Consider the following 18266-nt stretch of genomic DNA (forward strand, 5'->3'; position numbering starts at 1 on the left):
AATTCCACCTACAGAATGCATTAATACAGCCCAGATAGTGCTTCTGGTTTTGTTAAATAAAGAAATGAAGACTTTTATTCGAATAGAAGAAAACTGTTTAGACTGGTTGCTCTATAATCCTCTATTCACGAGATTTGGAATAGCACAGTAGGCCACTACAACGTGCAATTGGGATCTCTGTCACTATAGCTGCTAGACAGTATAATAATACTACTTAAAAGGGGGATTTATTTGCTAGGCTCTCGGCATAGACTCCTAGACTTAGGAGTTCTGGCGCCTAATCAAGACTAACGCGCCAAGTCAATCACAGGCGCTCTTTTACATGGAGGTGGTGGTATCAGGCCATTTTCCGTCCCAGTTTGAAAGCATCTTGAACCAGAAATAACTGTTTACCTCCTTGGTGTCCAACGCTTACGCAGCTTTCAAGCCGGGGCGAATGAGTCACAGACACTGCATAATTAACACACTAGAAAGAACGCACAGTCCAATGTCAAATCTAGGGCATATTATTCTGATGGCTTGGTCGAAGCTTGGATATCGATACCGCAGATAGGAGACGACACGCTAGCACTCAGAGTCCCCGCCTTGACCCGCTCCTGCTTCCTCTTCCTCCACTTCGGCCCATAAAGGTACAAGACCCCCAACAGCGGCATCGCAATAACCATGTTTAGCCCGAGAATCGTAAATGACCATCCCCACCCCATCGACTCAATCATATAGTCAATGACTGCCGCAAACAGCGCTCCCAGCCAGCACCGGACCAGATCCGCCGCTCCCTGCGTTGCAACCGCCTGGGTCGGGTAAAGATCTATCAGCAATGTGTAGATAATTCCGAGTAGGGGTGTCCCGCTGAAGCCGATCAGACTCTGGAAGACGAGCGCGGCGGCGAGAGAGCAGTGGGTTTGAATTATCCAGCCGTAAGACAACAGGGATACTGAGGCGAGGAGCGCAAAGGGGACAGCAATTTGGAGGCGGGCGCACTCATAGGGGAAAGGATCATCTCCGCTGGGGTCCTTGGAGGGGTCTTCAAGGTTTCTAGTCTGCTGGCGTAGTTGCGTTTGGATGCGGGTGTAGTTGAAGTCGAGGACCCGGCCGCTGAGGATGGAGCCGATGGCGCCGGCGATGCCATAGGGTCTGTCTATCCTTAGCTCTAGGATCGGATGCAAAGGGCAAGGGACGGAAGGGGGATATTCACAGGAAGGAGAAGCCGACTTCCAGTGTACTTAACCTGTACATATTGGCAAAGTGGCTGCCAGTCGTAGCCCACATGGCCGTGACACCCGCATAGAACAGGCTGGTGAAGATGACAAGGATCAAGGCATCTTTCTCACCGAGAAGCGTAAACGCGCGTAGTATCTCCGCGGTGTCGATCCGCCGCTTCTCGGTGCCTCCGGTGGGTGACGGGTCCTTTTCGTACGTGTGTGTATGTCGAGAGTCGCGATCACGGCTCAGCCCTCGCTGAACGTTCTGCACCAGAGGTCGCCGCCACCACCCGACAGGTTCAACCGAGCCATCGCCAACAATACTTCGGGCCGTCTCCGGGATGACCACGAAATAAGCAAGCAGCGCACTCCCGCTACAGATCCCAAGGAACCAAAAGATACTCCGCCACCCGAACGCTGGCTCCAAGAGACCGCCAATTACAGGGCCGAAGGCAAACGCCCCCATCACACACCCCTGTAAGGGTCCGATATACCGGCCTCGTTCAGCGGGCGAGGAGATATCCGCTGCAACGGCGAATCCGAAAGGAATCGCGCAGCTACTTCCGAGGCTCTGCAAACAGCGGAGAATGATCAGCGCCGGGTAGCTGTTCTGCAGGGCAAGGCCGATGTTGGCCGCTGTGTAGAGGGCTAAAGTGAGCATCCAGGCTAGGCGGCGGCCCTGCAGGTCGGAGAGGGAAGACATCAGAGCCGGAGTAATGCCCTGCACCAGGGAGAAGACGGTGACCAGGAGATTCATCTGTGTTGTGCTGACACCATAATTCTGTTGCAGGATGGGGAGGACGGGGAGGACAATGTTGGTGGCGATCATCGTGGCGATCATGGCGAGGCTGGTCAGGGTGATAATAAAGATTTTGCGCGGGGTGCTGATCACGCAGTAGGGGGGTGTCAGAGTGACTTCACTGGAGGAAAAAAAGGGCTGTTTTGCAACGCCCCCTTGGGCTTCAAGGGTATTTTCGTGTGCCATGGTGTTCGTGGTGTTGGTGATGGTCCTCGTCCGTGACGGCCCCTTGCGGGAAAGGAGTTGCAATCCAGTTCTCGATCCATGATGGGGAAAAACTGGCTAATAAATAGATACCCTGCGCCTACCGGGCTCCCTGCGGTTTCTATGAGCCAGGGGAAATTTTTTGAGATGGTACAAAAAATTTGACTTTTGAACCATGGATGACTGGCACGGGATTACCCTCGGGAGTGGCTGTCACGGCGAGGGCAAAGTATATGAATATTGATGGAAGAGTCGCCACCCCCTAACCATCAAGTACAAACCCGTGGAACCGAACCTAAAGCGCGCAAGCCTTCCCTATTGTGGCCACAGTGGCCAAGCTGGCGTGCCCATTTTCGTGCCTGAACCAGTTACCGAAAGCCACGGTCCAGATGTCAACTACAAACCCCTCCCAAAGATACCACGTACTATATGGGTTAAGGGGATGCTGCTTTCGGAGAGCTTGCTACCCGTGGTCAATATTCACACGCCGAGTTTGTCCGTGATCCTTCTCGGCTTCTAAAGTAGCCCAGTTCTAGAGTAGAAGGATTGCGATATTCCTGGGTTCATGCCCCACAAACTTCGCGTTGACGAGGGTCATTCGGAACGTATCACAGTCCCGGAGAGGTATATGTGTATTGTACTGGCCGGTGTTGGTCCTTTTTGTATCAAACACACGGTCGAGGGTTGAGAGAACCTCTCTTAATAAAGTATTATCAGACAATCCTAAGGCTGAGGTATATGAAATGGAGGATTGGGGATAAGCTCAAAAGATACTAGGTATATAGTTAACATACATTCAGTTCTGGTCGCTAGTGATTGTTGAGAACCTTCATGAGAACTACACAAAACATATCTCTGTGCAGTTGTAGACAAACTCTGATAACTGTGATAAGGACCACCAGCAAAAAATTCTTCCGTCAAGCATTATTTAAGATGTACTTTCACATTCTCTTCAGCGAAAAAAAGATCAAGATAGACAAATGTCTCCAACTGCTTACCTGGCAGAGTTTGGCCTATTTTGAACTTTGACCCGGACCATGCGGAGCCGGCCCCCGCACTCTTCTAGAGGGAGAGGAAAGACCTCTCTACTCACCAGCATTTGCAGCTCCTACACTGACCATCCTTTCATAAGAGAGTACTATTGATGGGAGGACTTCATGAAGGCATATTGCTTATTCAGCTCCCTGTCCAAGTCGCCAGCTATCAATAGACCTTCGTCCGCAAAGATACCACTGATTCACGGCATCGTACGCAGTGATAGAACGTTCACAGGAGAGAGGCTACTCTTGTGCGATATATAGTACCATGGCTCGCTCAATGCTTTCAACAATCCCTCCTCGTACACGATCGCATGGGAGAGCATAACATCGTCATTGCGTCGTGAGCCTCCGAACTCTGCAGAACTACCTCCGCTGAGACATCGCGGCCTCAGGTCTGCTTTCTTTTCTGCCATCCATCCGAGTCGGCCCTTTCGTTTAGCATAAGCAGCGATGTCGCTCGCCCTGACGAAGACCGCGATATCAGGTCAGGTCGCGTTGTCACGAGCCAACTTTCTGGGACTACAGGAAGCTTCTGCCAGTCCAACTCAAGGCAAAGTCAGCTGTCCGGCGTGAAAGCGAAGGCTTCCTTAGCCCGCCTCCAAGGGTCCCTGGGGTCCCCCCTTTATACGCTCACGAGAATGCAGATAAGAAGAACGATTTAGCAAGATGTTGGCTATCCTCACCAGGGCTTTGGAACCCGACCACCTTTGCAAAGCGTCATGCGAGCACGCGGCTGGCCTGGACTACAAGAGCTGCGACGCAGACGGGGAGATCCAGCGTGATGCTCGAGACACCACCGACCCTAAGATACACTACTGTTCCTGAAGCTGTCGGAATTCCAGACACAAGGAGCAGGCAGGGCTTCGTAAACAATACAGGATTGAGGGTCCCGGTAACCAGAACACCATGGTCGAGCCTGCTAGGGCCTGATCTCATCCCACAGCATGATGGTCCTGTGTAGCTGTCGACGGAGGAAAGCCTTCCAGCGCCGATCTACCGTGCATCGACCTATCGCTACCATGGCAAAGGATTACAGATACGCTGTCAGTAGTGGTGTAAAGCCTCTAGACCCAGGCGCATCGCCAAAGAAAATATCAGAACTCTGGTATATGGATAACAAAGAATCGTGCGTGCAGCCGTGCACTGTTCTCGCCAGTGCGGGCCTTGACGTTATAAGCCCCACTATAGCATTCCCTTGGGCTAAGATGCAACTTCTCCAACTGACCCGAAAAGTTGAACCCAGCGCCCCGGAGCTTTTGGAAAGTTCGGTCGAGGTCATATTTGAGAGCTACACTGCGCATGATGGCGTAATTACTGTCAAGATAGTCGTGAGACAGCCCTCGTTGACGCGCTTCGGTGGCCATCCGCTGGAAGGCCCGGCCGACGGCGCGATGAACACGTATGTTATCCTCACAATGCCTCCACAGGGTGTCCGCGTTGAACATGATGAATGGCTCCGTCCCCGCAAGTCCTGTAATGCTTCTGCCTCTGCGTGCGGCCCCTTGAGTCACGCCCGTGGTGACGAACTGGATTGCCAGCTGCGGCTTCAGGTCACGAACTGTGTCCAGCAGCGGCTGCATCTCCTCCTTCCAGATCTGAGTGCAGTAGGGTCAGTATGCCAATCTCGGCCTTGATGGCGAGTGTCCACAGTGTCGCCTGCATGAAAGACGGGTACTCCATGGCCATTTTCGTCACAAAACCCGTTTGGTGGCCGATGACGGTGGAATTCAAAAGCGGGGGGACCTTACGCATCTCCCGGTATGCTGAAGGGTTCGCAATGGCATCGCATTACATGACCGAGGCGCCCCAGATCCAGTCAGACCGTGCGGGGTCGATGGGGGCGGTTGTGAGCGCGAGGATGAGAAAGGCCTTTGGGTCTTCCTGGCAGCAGATTGCGCCCGTCTGGAGCCAGGCCTCCATCACAGCCGCACCACGCTCATACTCCCCGCACCAATCGCCCCCCCACATGCCTGTGTACGGGTAGGCCTCGAGCGTAAACGAGGTGACGATGCCAACAACCGCCCCGCAGCGCCCGATAGAGGTCGGGATGGCTCTCGGCACTTGCATTGACGATCAGGCCGTTGGCGAGGACGACTTCGTAGAAGCGGACATTATCGGCTCCGAGGCCGTACAGGTTGGAGTCGCACGAGATGCCTCCTTCCAGGAGGAAACCACCTAGCCCCACGGTCGAGGCCCGCTCGCCGACCACTGTCAGCCGCAGAGGCTGAATTGCCGTGTACACGGCCATCCAGCGATTGCCAGGCCCGACCGATGCCGTACTCCGGTCATCCGCGACGGTCACACGGTTCAGGCGAGCAAGGTCAATCAACACCCCGTGGCCGTCGATGGATGACTCGCCCAGGAACTTCCCGTGACCGTTACTTAATGGGTGGTAAGGTGATGTGGCCAGAAACTGAAATCCAAGCTTATCGGGGGGGTTCCACCGCCCCTCGGTTCCCGGTGATGGGAGGCAAAGTTGCGCGCATGCCGCGGGAATCCGAAGTGCCGATTTGTTGGAACGCTGCGAGATTAGGTTGTGTATCTGATATCACACTTGACCAGATTACTCCAGTTACCCCAAGACGGAGACCCGATAGGGGGTTGATCCGCTTACGTGAAAACTGATCCCGCAAGTACGAGGGGACCTGTTCCGTGCCAAAGAAAAACACACTACGCCAAAGAAAAAGCCATAGGGAAACGGTGGTTGATCGATGATTAAGAGTGAACTGTGGTGGACGACTCAGCGCAGCTGTGAAAGAAACTCTCGCAACACCTGCATCACTCGCTGCGTGTGTTCCGCCGGATGGCAGATATTCAAGGACAGAAACCCTCGGAAGTCAATATAGATGGCCCGCTGCAAAAAGAAATAGTACATGGCCTCCCGGACCCGCGTGCCTTCGGGTCTCTCAAAATGCAGTCCAATGGCACTTCCAAAGCCCGTGACTTGAACGAGCCCCGGGTGCTGTTCCGTGACCAGCTCCTGTATCTCCTTTCGCAGATCATCGCCCAACTGGCTGGTTCGCTCAATACGGTCTCTCGTAAGCAGGTTCACCCTCGCAATACCGGCAGACATGGATCACAGGTTGTTGCACCAAGTACCCGAATGCAGCACACTGCCGGGCTGCCGACAATCCATGGTTTTCATGATTTCGCGACGCCCACCGTAGCATCCAAAAGAGAAGCCGCCGCCGCAGAACTTGCCCACGGTCGTCATGTCCGGAAGAATGTTGAAATATTCCTGCAAACCGCCATAGTACAGCCTTGAGGTCACCATCTCGTCGAAGATCAGAATCGCCCCGATCCGCGTGGCTTCGTTCCGGATGGAGGTCGGAAACGCCTTGGTCGCAAGGACACAGCCTCCGGCCCCCTGCAGCGGCTCCAGGATGATCACGCCAAAATCCTCGCTCGATGACCTGCCTGATAAATTCGTGATCATTGAACTGGCTGAGTATAAACGGATGGAGAAGCTGAAGCGGGTCGGAGGAAGGAAAGAACGAGGTGACACTGCCATGGTATCCATTCTCGAAAGCGAGCACCTAGGTAAGGCACGGAGGCGTCCACAGTAGTCCTGAACTCCCGAATTTTGCTGATCAGGGAAGCGGCGAGGTACAAACCTTTTTCTTCTGAGTGTAATTCTGGGCCACCGCAATGGCCATCATGTTGGCCTCGGTGCCGGAATTGCACAACTGCACCATGTCCAAGCTGGGAATGCGATCAACAAGCAGGCGAGCAAGCTCCCCCTCCCGGTCATTGGGCGCCCCCAGCGTGTGTCCAGCAGACAGGGTGGATTGGACCGCGTCGAGGATTGCGGGGTGCGAGTGCCCAAACATGGTGGCATTGTATCCCGACAAGAAGTCCAGGTACTCCTGCCCATCCAGCGATGTGACATGGCAGTCCTTGCCAGACCGCATGAAAATGGGGAATGGGTGGTGGAAGAATACGGCTCTCGTAACCCCTCCGGGGATCACCTCGCACGATTGAGCGTGCTGGGCCTCCGATTTGGGGTTGACTGCCAGATATTGGGACTGCAGCTCGGTGAGAAGATAGTCCAGCTTGTGCGATAAGGAAGTGCGACCCATGTCCGAGTCTTGCATTTTAGAAATTGTGCAATAGAATGTGAATCGATGGTAGAAGCAAAGGTAGTAAGTAGTATCTACCACCCAATCGTCGTCAGATATATCAGAAGTCGTGCTACTGTCAGTCTTGCCAATCGCGATGGTCGGGGGGGGGTTTGGGGGTGGAAGCCTCGGAATCCGGTTTGACTGCTTTTTGGCTGAAACTCCATCCGCGCATCCCGCGGGGTCTCGCTATAGGGAGGGGAATTTGTCTGAAGCAGCGATAACCTGAGGAGGGGCAATCCGAGGGCCGAGTAAAAGCGTTCCACAAGGTTATCTATCGATAGCGCTGCTGGTCGATTGTCATCTGGCGACCCTTGAAATACGTCGGGTGAAAGCCTCGCCAGAATTGGAGTGCTTGTCCACACATTGCTTGTTCTTAACTCTTACCTCTCTATCACTCCATGGCTATCCCAGATCTAGTTATCCCGGGAGCGGAGCAGCTCGCCATCAATGGAGGTACTCTTGACAAGGCCGCCGATATCGAGCTTCAGTATGGCGTTGAGCGCGCCAAACGACTCTGACCGGATGGTCTGACGCAGTATATCGACACACTCCGCTCGGACAAGTTTCGACATTTCTCCACCGACCCATGGGCATCGAGTTGTGATACTGTTCCGCTTCCGATAACCCACGACTTCCGGACAAAGGTGTTGATTGTAGGTGCAGGTTACGTCTCCCTGCTCTTTGCAGGCCGCTTAATTGAACAAGGTTTCAAACCGGAGGATCTTATCTTTGTTGACTCCGCCGCGGGGTTTGGCGGGGTTTGGTACTGGAACCGTTACCCTGGACTGATGTGCGACGTCGAAAGCTACATCTACTTGCCATTGATCGAGAAGACCGGGTTTGTGCCAAAGCACAAATACTCCTACGGCCAGGAGCTTCGTTACTACGCCAATCTTCTTGCAAAGACCCCGGGAGTTGATGGCCGAGGTGTCTTCCGCTCCACTGTGACCGAGGCTGTCCGGGACCAAGGCAACGCCCAGTGGGACTGCCAACTGAGAACGCACACGGGCGAACAGGTCACCGTTCGGGCCGACTTGTTAATCCTGGCCTCCGGGGTGCTCAGCCGCCCCAGGGTGCCTTGTATCCCAGGCATTGAGCACTTCAAGGGCCATTGTTTCCACACCTCACGGTGGGACTACAACTCCACGGGGGGCTCCTAAGAGAAGAGTGGTCTCGTGAATCTTACGGATAAGCGCGTTGCGATTATCGGAACGTAGCCACGTCGATACAGATTGTGCCCGAGCTGGCTAAATGGGTCCAGGAGCTGGTCGTCTTCCAGAGGACCCCGGCGGCAGTCGACATTCGGAATTAGTGAGAGACGGATCCGGTCGAGTTTCAGAAACAGGTCGCCACATATTCTGGATGGCAAAAGGACAGAATGATCAACTTTGTCTTGTTTTTCAGCAACCTCTCGCGCAAACCCGAGATCAATCTTGTGGACGACGCATGGACGATATTCCCATCATTCAGCGGGGTGGTCGGTGGCCCACACGCCCAGTCAATCACCCCTGACAATCTGGCTCAGTATGTCGATATAATTCAGAAGCTCGACATGGTCCGCCAGGACCGCGTGCGTGAGATAGTCCATGATGCTGAGATCGCCAAAGCTCTCCACCCATGGTGTTCGGGGTTCTGCAAGCGTCCGTGTTTCCATGACGATTATCTCGGCGCATTCAACCGGCCGAACTTCAAGATCGTCCACACCAACGCCAAGGGGGTGGAAGAATTCACGGAGCGAGGCATTGTCTCCGATGGGGTTGAGCATGAACTCGACCTCATCATTTTCAGAACGGGATTTGAGCCCTTCACCGTCGGCATTCCTGCCTATCGCGCTGGAATCAGGATCAAGGGTCGTGGTGGACTGGACATGGACGACAAGTGGGCCGAAGGTGTCAGCACTTTTCACGGAATTCTTAGCCGGGGCTCTCCCAACCTCATTCTGACGGGGTATACGCAAGCTGGCGCAACGGTGAATCAGGTCCACCAGATGGGTGTACAGGCAGAACACGCCGCACATATCATCTCTGAGGCGCTGAAGCGTGCGGCTGCCGACGGCAAAAACAGGGTTGTCGTCGAGCCGACGGAGTCGGCCGAAGAGGAGTGGGCCATGCGGGTGGTGTCACAAGCCCATGCCATGGCCATCTTGTTGAACTGCACTCCCAGTTACACGACCGCCGAAAGCGCGCTCCGAGCGGATCTTCCGCCGGAAGTCCAGCTCAAGGCTGCTCAGGGCGCGACTTGAGGGGCTGGGATTCTAGACTACGCGCAGGGTCTCCAGGAATGGGAGGAGCAAGGAAATCTAGAGGGTCTGGAGGTGACAGCGGCAGCATCCTAGAGAGCCTACTGACTACAATGAATAATTAGAATTTCTATTATCTTCCGTGATGCATTCTTTAATTGGTAGACAACGACATATATGTGCTTCTGCGGATCCAGCGGGATGGCTGAGGAGGCGCAAAAGGGGAATAAGTGTCTCTACTATGTCTGATTTGTTGAACTCGCAGATCGTAAACACGCCACTACTGGACACGCACGCATTCCGCGGACTCTGGTCCAGAACGAGTAGGAAACTCTGATCGCGTTGCTTCTATTAAGGCAGGCCAGCGCCCACCCCATCCACACTCTATTCTTCCCATTCCTACCGACACTCTTTGAACCACCATGGACCGTTTCAATTCTGCCCTCCAGAACACCACTATCTATCTCGGCGTGCTACTACCTGGTGAAAACCCCCAGTACGAAAGACGCGCTCTTCGTGGAACTGGAGCAAAGAAGGGTGGAGGGCCACATGGGCCAGCCCGGCCAGCTGATGTCTTATGAGCAGACCACGCATTGCCCCTATCTCCAGGCAGTCATCTACGAAGCTCTACGCCTTCATCCGGTCGCCCCGGGCACCCTGCAGCGGGAAGTGCCTGAGGGTGGATTGCAAGCGGCGGGATATTTTGTGCCCCCCGGGGTAAGTAGCTGCCGTTGATCAGAGCTCAGAGCGGAAACCGGATTAACGAAGACAGGTGGTCGTTGGAACTCCAGCCTGGGTAATCAATCGCCTTCCGGAAATCTGGGGAGACGAGCCCGATGCATTCCGGCCTGAACGGTGGCTGGATGAAGGCAGAAAGCGTGAGATGCGTGAGCCTTCCCTCGTCAGTCCTGTCCCTCGCCTCTATCTAGGGATAATAACCGTTACCTAGTCAAATACCTCTTTGCCTTTGGCGGAGGAACCCGGAGTTGTCTAGGAAAAAGTGCGTCGTTTCTCTCTTTCTCTCTCTCTCACACACAGTTCCAAAGGGCCTTCTTACTATTGTGCTTGGTACTAGATCTCTCTCTCATGGCAGCAAGCAAGGTAAATAAACCCCTCCCATTCCCATTGGTACTTCTCGCCTCACGTACTAACGTATCTTCCAGTTGATACTCAACCTACTGCTTCGTTTCCAGCTTGAACCCTCCAAGTTAGTCTCGGAATGGACGGTCACAGGACAGTAAGTTTCCATTCCACCGGTGCCTGGTACCAGACAGATCAAGACGTAACCTGGAACTCAGTTTCTTAGCGGGTCCGTACACCAGACCGACTTCCACGCCCAAATTCGTGTAAGGGAATGAGCGAGCGGTTAGTGCCCCGCTCGCCTGCGAGACAGGTGGGAAGGCGGCCGGGTGGTGGCCAAATAGTACCTACTTAACTTAACTCCGATAATTACCCAATGAAGACGCGTTCGGAGTTCGTACCTCAATCGTATTACTCAATGGTACAACAGTTGTAGTACACGTGTCTCATCGTTCGTTCACGTGGCTCCCCGTCAAGCACTCGACCCCCTGCCATGGAGCTTATGCAAGCCGATCCGGGGGGAGCCGCTAATTGCAGCCCCCGCGTTTCCCAATGATAAGCATGATACGGAGCAGTTGAGTTCGGCAATTCGGTATCATCAGCAGGCGGGACGTCTTTCCGCGCCTTCCGTGAGAAGATACCCTCCCTCTTCTGCAGCCTTTTAAATTTATCGCAGCGTGTTCACTAAGTGGTCGATAGGGGAGAATCCGGGTTTCGGTCCCATTGTTCGCAGAGATTCGCTCGCGCGATACGGTGAAGGTCAGAAGTCTAGGTCTCTCCCCACACTGACAGCAATCAGATAGACTCTGCACCCACACGAAGGGAGCGGGGTGACTAACCTATCGCCTAGGACTTGAGGCAAAACGCGTGTATACAACATGGTCCAGGAGGCACCAGGCCTGGCTGTGTGCATCGGCAAGACTTGATCCTCGTCTTTGTTTCTTGTTCCTGTTGCTTCCCGTTGTCAAAACTCAGTGATGGGGTCCAGCCTAGCATACGATGCCAAGGTCCCTGTTGCGGGGGACGAGACCAAGGTCTCTTGCACAGAGGAATCGCCCTCGCCCCGTGGGAGCTAGTAGCCCCGGGAAAGGATCTGAGAAAGATACTAAACACGATCAGTAGGCGAGTGCCTTTGTAGGCGAGCGGCCTGTGTAGGCGGCGACTAGCCCGCCCAACTGTTATCCTCAGATCGGGGGTCGGTTGACATCCATACTGCCCTTTCATTCCGCCTTCAGACTAATGTATCTAGCTACCTAGCAGCCTGCCTAATTAAAATTATTATTACACTTTCTATAATCTACTACTTTTGAAACTGAAATCTACTGTGTCTGATATTATTCTAAATCTACTCCTGTAATCTATATCCTTGGATACCCTATGGCAGGGAAACAGAAACCCTGACGCAACACTGCTTAGAGAGCTTTTGCCAGATGAGCTTGGGTATTCTAAGGGAACGTGAGATTCATAGGGAAGATATGCCCGTGTTAATCCAAAGTGGGCCAGTTTGATTTGGCCTCTTTCCGGTCGCTCAATGCACCAAGTATGATGAGTCTTGACTCCAAGATATCAAAGGAGACATATGAACGTATTGACGGTGGGAGATCGAATTTGTTACGGAAGACGTGGTCAGGGTATACTGTACATACTTTACACATCGATGCTTCTCCAGCAGCGTCACACTCTGTAGAAACAACAAGGTAATACGGGTGAGCAATATTTGTCGGGCGGAATTAAATCTCAGACCGATTCAAACTGCTATAATTGTTCTACCACAGCTTCTCGAAAGATCTTCAGCTCTTGGAAGGTCAAAAGGTGAGCGACTCTTGTGTACACTGATAGTTTGTAGAAGCTCAGGGGTCAATCATGATCGATTAATTGGCGGTCCGGTCATCGGCTTCAATGAACATGGAATCCTTTGCCCCGCTGCCCTAACTTGGAACCTAAGGTACCCTTGGAGTTTTAGTTACAGTGGATCCCTGCTACTCCGATGTACTATGGACTTCTACGTTCTCTGTACAACAAGTTGATCAGCAATGGCTAAACGGTGCCTTTCCATAGTACCTGGTAGCTTGGTATTTAGCCAGGCGTCGCCTCTGCCCCTGCCGGCTAGGGCTCTTTCCTGGTGTCGATGGGGATGCTGGGACCCGGCGCTTTTGGCTCGGAGCCGGGGGAACGGGAGAAATCTTTGCGCTGAGCGGCCCCTGGATTTGTGATACGGTGAGGGCCCATCTACTGTACTTTACTTTTCATGCATCATGTATCTCATCAAGATCGTTTGTCCGCACGCACCTATGGGATCTGCACTAATCACGAAGGGAAAAATAAGGACAGCAGATGACGCCTAGCAAAGGATAACAAAGCTCACTAGTTTAAAAGAGGGTATATCAATAAATAGAATCTATTATCCGATACTGAGAGTGGGGGAGGAAAGGAAAATATCATACGGCACAAAGATGGTCATGGACGACCAGCGCACAAAGTAGAAAAATCCAATCGATATTTTATCATATCATCTCAAAGCCTCATAGTACTTTGCTTGATCTATCAAGATTCGGAGAGTCAGTTAAGCTTAGTCTATATGGGTGGGGTTTTCGTACGGATCGGCAGAGACTTTTTGCCCGGCCTGAGCACCAGAGTACGCTCTGCCCCGGTATCATCAGGAGTCTCCTTGGGAAGGGGAGTTTGATCGTCAGTGGTCTGATTACTTTCAGCGTCCGCTCCCACATTTCCATCCCCTTTGCCAGTCACGGGAGTTGACTCACCTGTAGGGATGATAAACCAATCTGCGTCGCGCAGTACTTCTGGGAATTGCTCCAGGTCCAGCTCGGTGCCCTGGAACACCATCACGGTCCAGCACCGGCGCCCGTCGGGCAGGAAGTCCTGGTCGATGCCCCAGACGCCGGGGATCCCGTACACGCGGCCCGAGATGGCGAGCCCCGTCGCCTCGAAGACCGCCCAGCCCGCGATCTCGACATCCACGGCCCGGCCGCCGTATTCGTAGGGGACCACGCTGGATAGCACCGCCGGGTCGAGGATGTGCTTCAGGGGATTGAGACGATCCGCCGGGACCGTGCAGATGCGGGCGAGTTTGCTGTCGCTGTCGCGGTCGCTAAGGTTGCTGGCCACTACCTCCCGCAATTTCTTGTACCATTTGTCGTCATGGCGGATTTCGGCTAGGAGTTGAAAGTATTCTGGACCCTTGAGGGTGCTGAGCCTGTCGCGTTTCTCTTGGAAGGGCTGCATTCTGTGGCCTGTCAGCGGGTCGATATGTGGTAGATATCAAGGTGATGAGATGTCGACCGGGACGTGGGTGGTAGGGTGCTGATGGAGGCAGGTTGAGGGCTGAGGTTTATATTTGATGAATTCTTTCAAGTATCCTTCTTGAAAGGACTCATCGACATGGAGAGTTTCTGACTGTCTTTATGGTGTTGATGGAGATCCCCATCTTGTTCTCGTGGAGCGGTGTTTGTGTGTTATGGCGGGCCTGGTGAATTCTTTGTTTTCTCACTAGCAATGCCTTTAGAGGGATCGGCCAGAGAGTGAATGGATGATACTTTGATAGGGAACAACGACTCTGAACAGTAGACAGTTCTGGTTCTGGTTGGTCTGTGATATTTGTTCATCGTGAACTGCTGTCAATAGATGTCAGTTCTTACACGGCTATGAGACTCCGACCTTCTCGGCACTTTACACAAACAAGTCATGTGAATCTTACTGGAAGAGCTTCTAAGAATCCTTTTCTAAATGCTATTATAATCCAGAACAGTTTTTAACATCTTACTACTGATCTTCTGTACATCTCTGGCTTTACTTTGAGCTCACTTATGCTTTTGTTATGCGCGGTGGAAGACTAGGGGCCACGGAGCCTGGGGTCGGCAGCCATCTATCTCCTGACTCACCAATTTCTTCAAGTCTCACTTGTTTGAAAATGGCAAGTCGTTCCCTCCTACAACTATTTCTTGAAATGACTGAAAGTTATTATCAATTTGTGTTGCATTCTTTGTACCTACTCCTAATGCTGTTGGGCTTAGTATAGGTATTACTCTTTAGAGCATGTTCTCCCGTTTTCAACTGGACTCTATTGCATGTCCATGTCGATCTTAATAAATATATATAACATATTTTAAGTAAGATAAGGTTCAAGACTGCTTTATATCTTATATATCAAATAGTCAGAGAAAGCAAAAAAAAAAATAAGAAATAAATAGAGTACAGAAAATAAACAGAGTACAGAAGATAAAAAGGTAGCTAGGCTTTCAGTGTAGCAGTGTACCCCTTCGGCTAAGAGACTAGCCAGTTAAAAAATAAGTATACTGTTATAATATGAGTACAGAGGCTTCTATTAATAGTGGCAGAACTTCGAGACGGTCAATTCCTCCGAACTTTGTTATCTCCAACAATTATCATATCAATCATATCAAGTTTCACCATATCACCCAAAGGTGCTTTGTATGTATGCTATCTTCCTGTTCTGGTTATAATCAACTTAGCTATATATATAAAATGCTTTATAGGATGTTTATATAAAGATATTGATTTTCAGTTTTAAAAATATATGTTGTGTTAATAAAAAATCCTAGCTAGCCAGCCAGCCCGCATGTGGATTATGTTACTCGGATAACCGCTGATATTGGTTGACAACTTTCACACTTATACAATGACAATGTACATGGGATCTGGAGTAATAATGTCATTATTTTTGATGTTTTCCTTTTGTAAATTGTGCTATTGTAGTAGCGTTTCATCCCAATGTTGGCACGAAAGTAGATGCTCATAATAATAACTTATGAAACGGCAGTGGGTAGATGTCGCTGGCCGCCTGTCTGGAAACCAATCGGAGATGTCCCACATGCTGACTCAGGCACCCCTCCTCACGTGGACCAGATGTGTAGGTCCGTCTGCATTTGTTCTTAATTCATTATTTATCTCGTCGGCTTTGGCGTCATGGTTGCTCCTTTCATATGCAGGCAGTGCCTCACCAGATTTTCCACCAACACCCATTTGCGTCGACATGAGGGATCCCGTAGGCTTTCCTTTCCTAATGTGTGTAATACCGCTTTGCTGACCCAGCACGAACTGCTTAGATTTTCCACGACAACCACATCAATGCTTCTTTTGCGAAACTAGCTTCCACCGAAAGTGCGTCTAGACCTTCTCTCGAGACACAAAGCATGCTAAGAAAGCCCTGACTAGGGACACTGCCCGTCGCCATGCGAAAACATGTCCGAAAAGACATGGTCGGCCACTTCCCCGGACCGAGAAGAAAGGAAGACCGCGACAGTCCTGTGATAATTGCGCTTACAACAAAGCATCTTGTAATATGAAACATCCGTGCGGCCACTGCCAAAGCAAGGCCCTGGTATGTCTCTATACGCGCGTCCAGCCTCTTTTCCAGGAATCTCTGCCGGGGGTGCCTCCCCCGGAACAGGATGTCGGAGCTGCCCATAGGACGGTAGTGGAGAGCGCCTCTGCGCCGCCTGGGGACGCTGAAGATACATTGATTAAGGCGCGCATTCCGTTCCTGCTAAAATATTACAATACCCAAAACACGTTCTTGGACATGTATCCGGCGCTTGATTCTGGGCGGGCAAGGACTGTCGAGACTTCTAACTTGGGGAGCCAGGCTGCCAATATAGCTCCTGAAATTGCGGATTGTTACCCCTTTGAAGAAAACCTGGGGTATTACTCATCTGGCTGGCCTATGAGCATTGAGCCTGATAATCAAGGAATAACTCATGCAACTCCTGATGAACCCAAAGAACCCAAAGACAACATATTGGGCGAGACTCTCGCCCAACGCGCGCAAGAAGTGCTTGAAGCTCTAAGGAGCTTTGCCACCTGCAACCCGTCACGAACCCATCTGGATAATGCCATCGATCAGAATCTTTTCTCAGCAGAAAACATACTTGCATTTACGCATCTCTACCTGCAACATTGCCACCGACATTGTCCGATCCTTTACCTCCCAGCATTGCAGGCTCAATCTACAACTGTGCCATTGCTATTGGTACTTTTTCTAGGCGGCTCGTTACACTCATATCCGAGAGATACTTTCGATCTAGCCGTGGATTGTTTTGATATTGCCGAGGAATATTTGTTCAGCTTGCCAGTATTTAACCCAGGTCAAAGGAATTCTCCGTCTTCAGAGTTAGAGGAACACGAGGCACTAAAGGCAGGCGTAATTCTCTTACACTTGCAAATCGGGCGCAATCAACCTGGCATTCTGCAAAGGGTAAGATACCAGAGATTCCCCATGTTAGTACATGCCGCGCGGTCCCAATCCCTTTTTTGTTGTCGGCGCCATGACGAGTCGCCACGGTCGGCGTGGAAATCTCGGGACTGCCAGAAGGAGTCAATGATCAGGTAGTACCGCATCCTTTCAATATAGCAGACACGTGTAAACCTCGCTTGTCTAGGGTTTGCTTCATGGCCTAGATTTTGCATTACTGATCCCCTGGCACAGGACGGCCGCCTTCATTCTGCTACTTGACAGCCAGTTTGTGGTATGTCTACGCTCTCCTCCGATGATCACGATCGCAGAATCAAAGGCAGATTTGCCCTGCAACGAGCTCCTGTTTGCCAACTACTATTCGTCACCATGCGCCAACACCCCACGGTCACCTTCCGTCCCCGAGGTGATCGATCTCCTCATGAATGGTGCCTGGGACGGACCCAGCCATCCCGCCCTCAACAATCTTGGTATTTTCGGGCTTTTTACTGTGATAGCTGGTCTGTATCCACACCCCGCAGAACCCTTGAACCGTATTACCAAGACTCATGGGTTCCCAGGGCTGCACGTGGTAATATTCTCGGCCTTTGCAAGCCGGATGATGCAAGTACAATTGCCTTCCCTGGATCGCGCCTTGTCCAGATGGAAGCTGCTATGGGAGAGGCTGATGTCACGCATTAGCACCGAAGAGATGGAGATGGCCGGCTTCATGAACCGGGCCAACGAAATATGGCTCATTGCCAAGGTGCTTTTACGCACCGACTCGGACGAATTCTTCAGCGGGATTGAAAGTCGGTCGTGGCAGGCTTTCAACCGCCTGCTTCGACGGGTAGGCGAGGTGGCCGATTGACACCCCTTGTATATCGGGATAAGCAATTACTATTGAGTTTGATGCCATCTAAGGCCGTTCTCCGGTGTCCTTGACGTTCTTTGGACCCCGTTGCACATCTTGACAACACACACACACACACACACACACACACCAGGGGTTGGGGCGGGACATTATTGATTGACCCCATACTGTGAACTGGAGAAAGAATCGCAAATGCAGTGAGATTGAGGGCGAAAAGACCATCGATCGGCATAAGCTCGTTTCACGCACAAACTCTGAATTTAGCCAATGAAACAAACCGAAACAAACTACCTGGGCGACGTCCTGTCTCCGGGGGGTATGCAGACACACGTCGGTTTTCTATAAAATCGTTGGGCTCCGACGAGTCACTTGTCGTTTCTGCCTGCTTGACTGTGTAGTTGTCCAGGCCAGTCGGAATCGGTGCTCCAGGGATAGAGACCGGCTTTCCAAGGTTACAGGAATGGACTACACCTACTGTAGCTATCTGGATGGTGATATT

The 18266-nt window shown here is 51.9% G+C and overlaps 6 protein-coding genes across 6 annotated transcripts; 3 read left to right on the top strand and 3 right to left on the bottom strand.

Annotated features, from left to right (window-relative positions):
• Positions 1-506: 506 nt before the first annotated feature.
• BO72DRAFT_516210 (MFS general substrate transporter) lies at positions 507-2187 on the bottom strand (the record flags this gene model as incomplete). The annotated part of the gene is made up of 2 exons (XM_040949573.1): positions 507-1134; positions 1196-2187. The coding sequence occupies 2 exons, from the start codon at positions 2185-2187 to the stop codon at positions 507-509; spliced, it is 1620 nt and encodes a 539-aa protein (XP_040805375.1).
• Positions 2188-5985: 3798 nt separating this feature from the next.
• Positions 5986-7324, bottom strand: BO72DRAFT_465300 (aminotransferase class-III; the record flags this gene model as incomplete). Its single annotated transcript, XM_040946698.1, has 4 exons — positions 5986-6298; positions 6338-6621; positions 6659-6781; positions 6860-7324. The coding sequence occupies 4 exons, from the start codon at positions 7322-7324 to the stop codon at positions 5986-5988; spliced, it is 1185 nt and encodes a 394-aa protein (XP_040805376.1).
• Positions 7325-7703: 379 nt separating this feature from the next.
• Positions 7704-9608, top strand: BO72DRAFT_516221 (flavin-containing monooxygenase; the record flags this gene model as incomplete). The annotated part of the gene is made up of 4 exons (XM_040949574.1): positions 7704-7860; positions 7903-8479; positions 8584-8660; positions 8700-9608. Exons 1-4 carry the CDS (start codon positions 7765-7767, stop codon positions 9606-9608), a joined length of 1659 nt encoding a protein of 552 aa, XP_040805377.1. The 5' UTR covers positions 7704-7764.
• Positions 9609-10030: 422 nt separating this feature from the next.
• BO72DRAFT_207158 (cytochrome P450) lies at positions 10031-11055 on the top strand. Its single transcript, XM_040939627.1, has 5 exons — positions 10031-10322; positions 10378-10492; positions 10555-10605; positions 10681-10706; positions 10769-11055. The coding sequence occupies exons 1-5, from the start codon at positions 10155-10157 to the stop codon at positions 10844-10846; spliced, it is 438 nt and encodes a 145-aa protein (XP_040805378.1). The 5' UTR covers positions 10031-10154; the 3' UTR covers positions 10847-11055.
• Positions 11056-13194: 2139 nt separating this feature from the next.
• Positions 13195-13928, bottom strand: BO72DRAFT_455283 (uncharacterized protein; the record flags this gene model as incomplete). The annotated part of the gene is made up of 2 exons (XM_040946227.1): positions 13195-13226; positions 13283-13928. The coding sequence occupies 2 exons, from the start codon at positions 13926-13928 to the stop codon at positions 13195-13197; spliced, it is 678 nt and encodes a 225-aa protein (XP_040805379.1).
• A 1697-nt stretch (positions 13929-15625) lies between these two features.
• On the top strand, positions 15626-17713 carry BO72DRAFT_524331 (fungal specific transcription factor domain-containing protein; the record flags this gene model as incomplete). The annotated part of the gene is made up of 5 exons (XM_040949862.1): positions 15626-15708; positions 15770-15824; positions 15879-17048; positions 17149-17414; positions 17475-17713. Coding segments are annotated over exons 1-5 (1809 nt in total), but the record flags the coding sequence as incomplete, so codon positions are not given.
• Between the last annotated feature and the right edge of the window lie 553 nt (positions 17714-18266).

The sequence above is a fragment of the Aspergillus fijiensis genome (genome assembly GCF_003184825.1).
Source record: "Aspergillus fijiensis CBS 313.89 unplaced genomic scaffold BO72scaffold_5, whole genome shotgun sequence".
Classification (NCBI taxonomy): domain Eukaryota; kingdom Fungi; phylum Ascomycota; class Eurotiomycetes; order Eurotiales; family Aspergillaceae; genus Aspergillus; species Aspergillus fijiensis.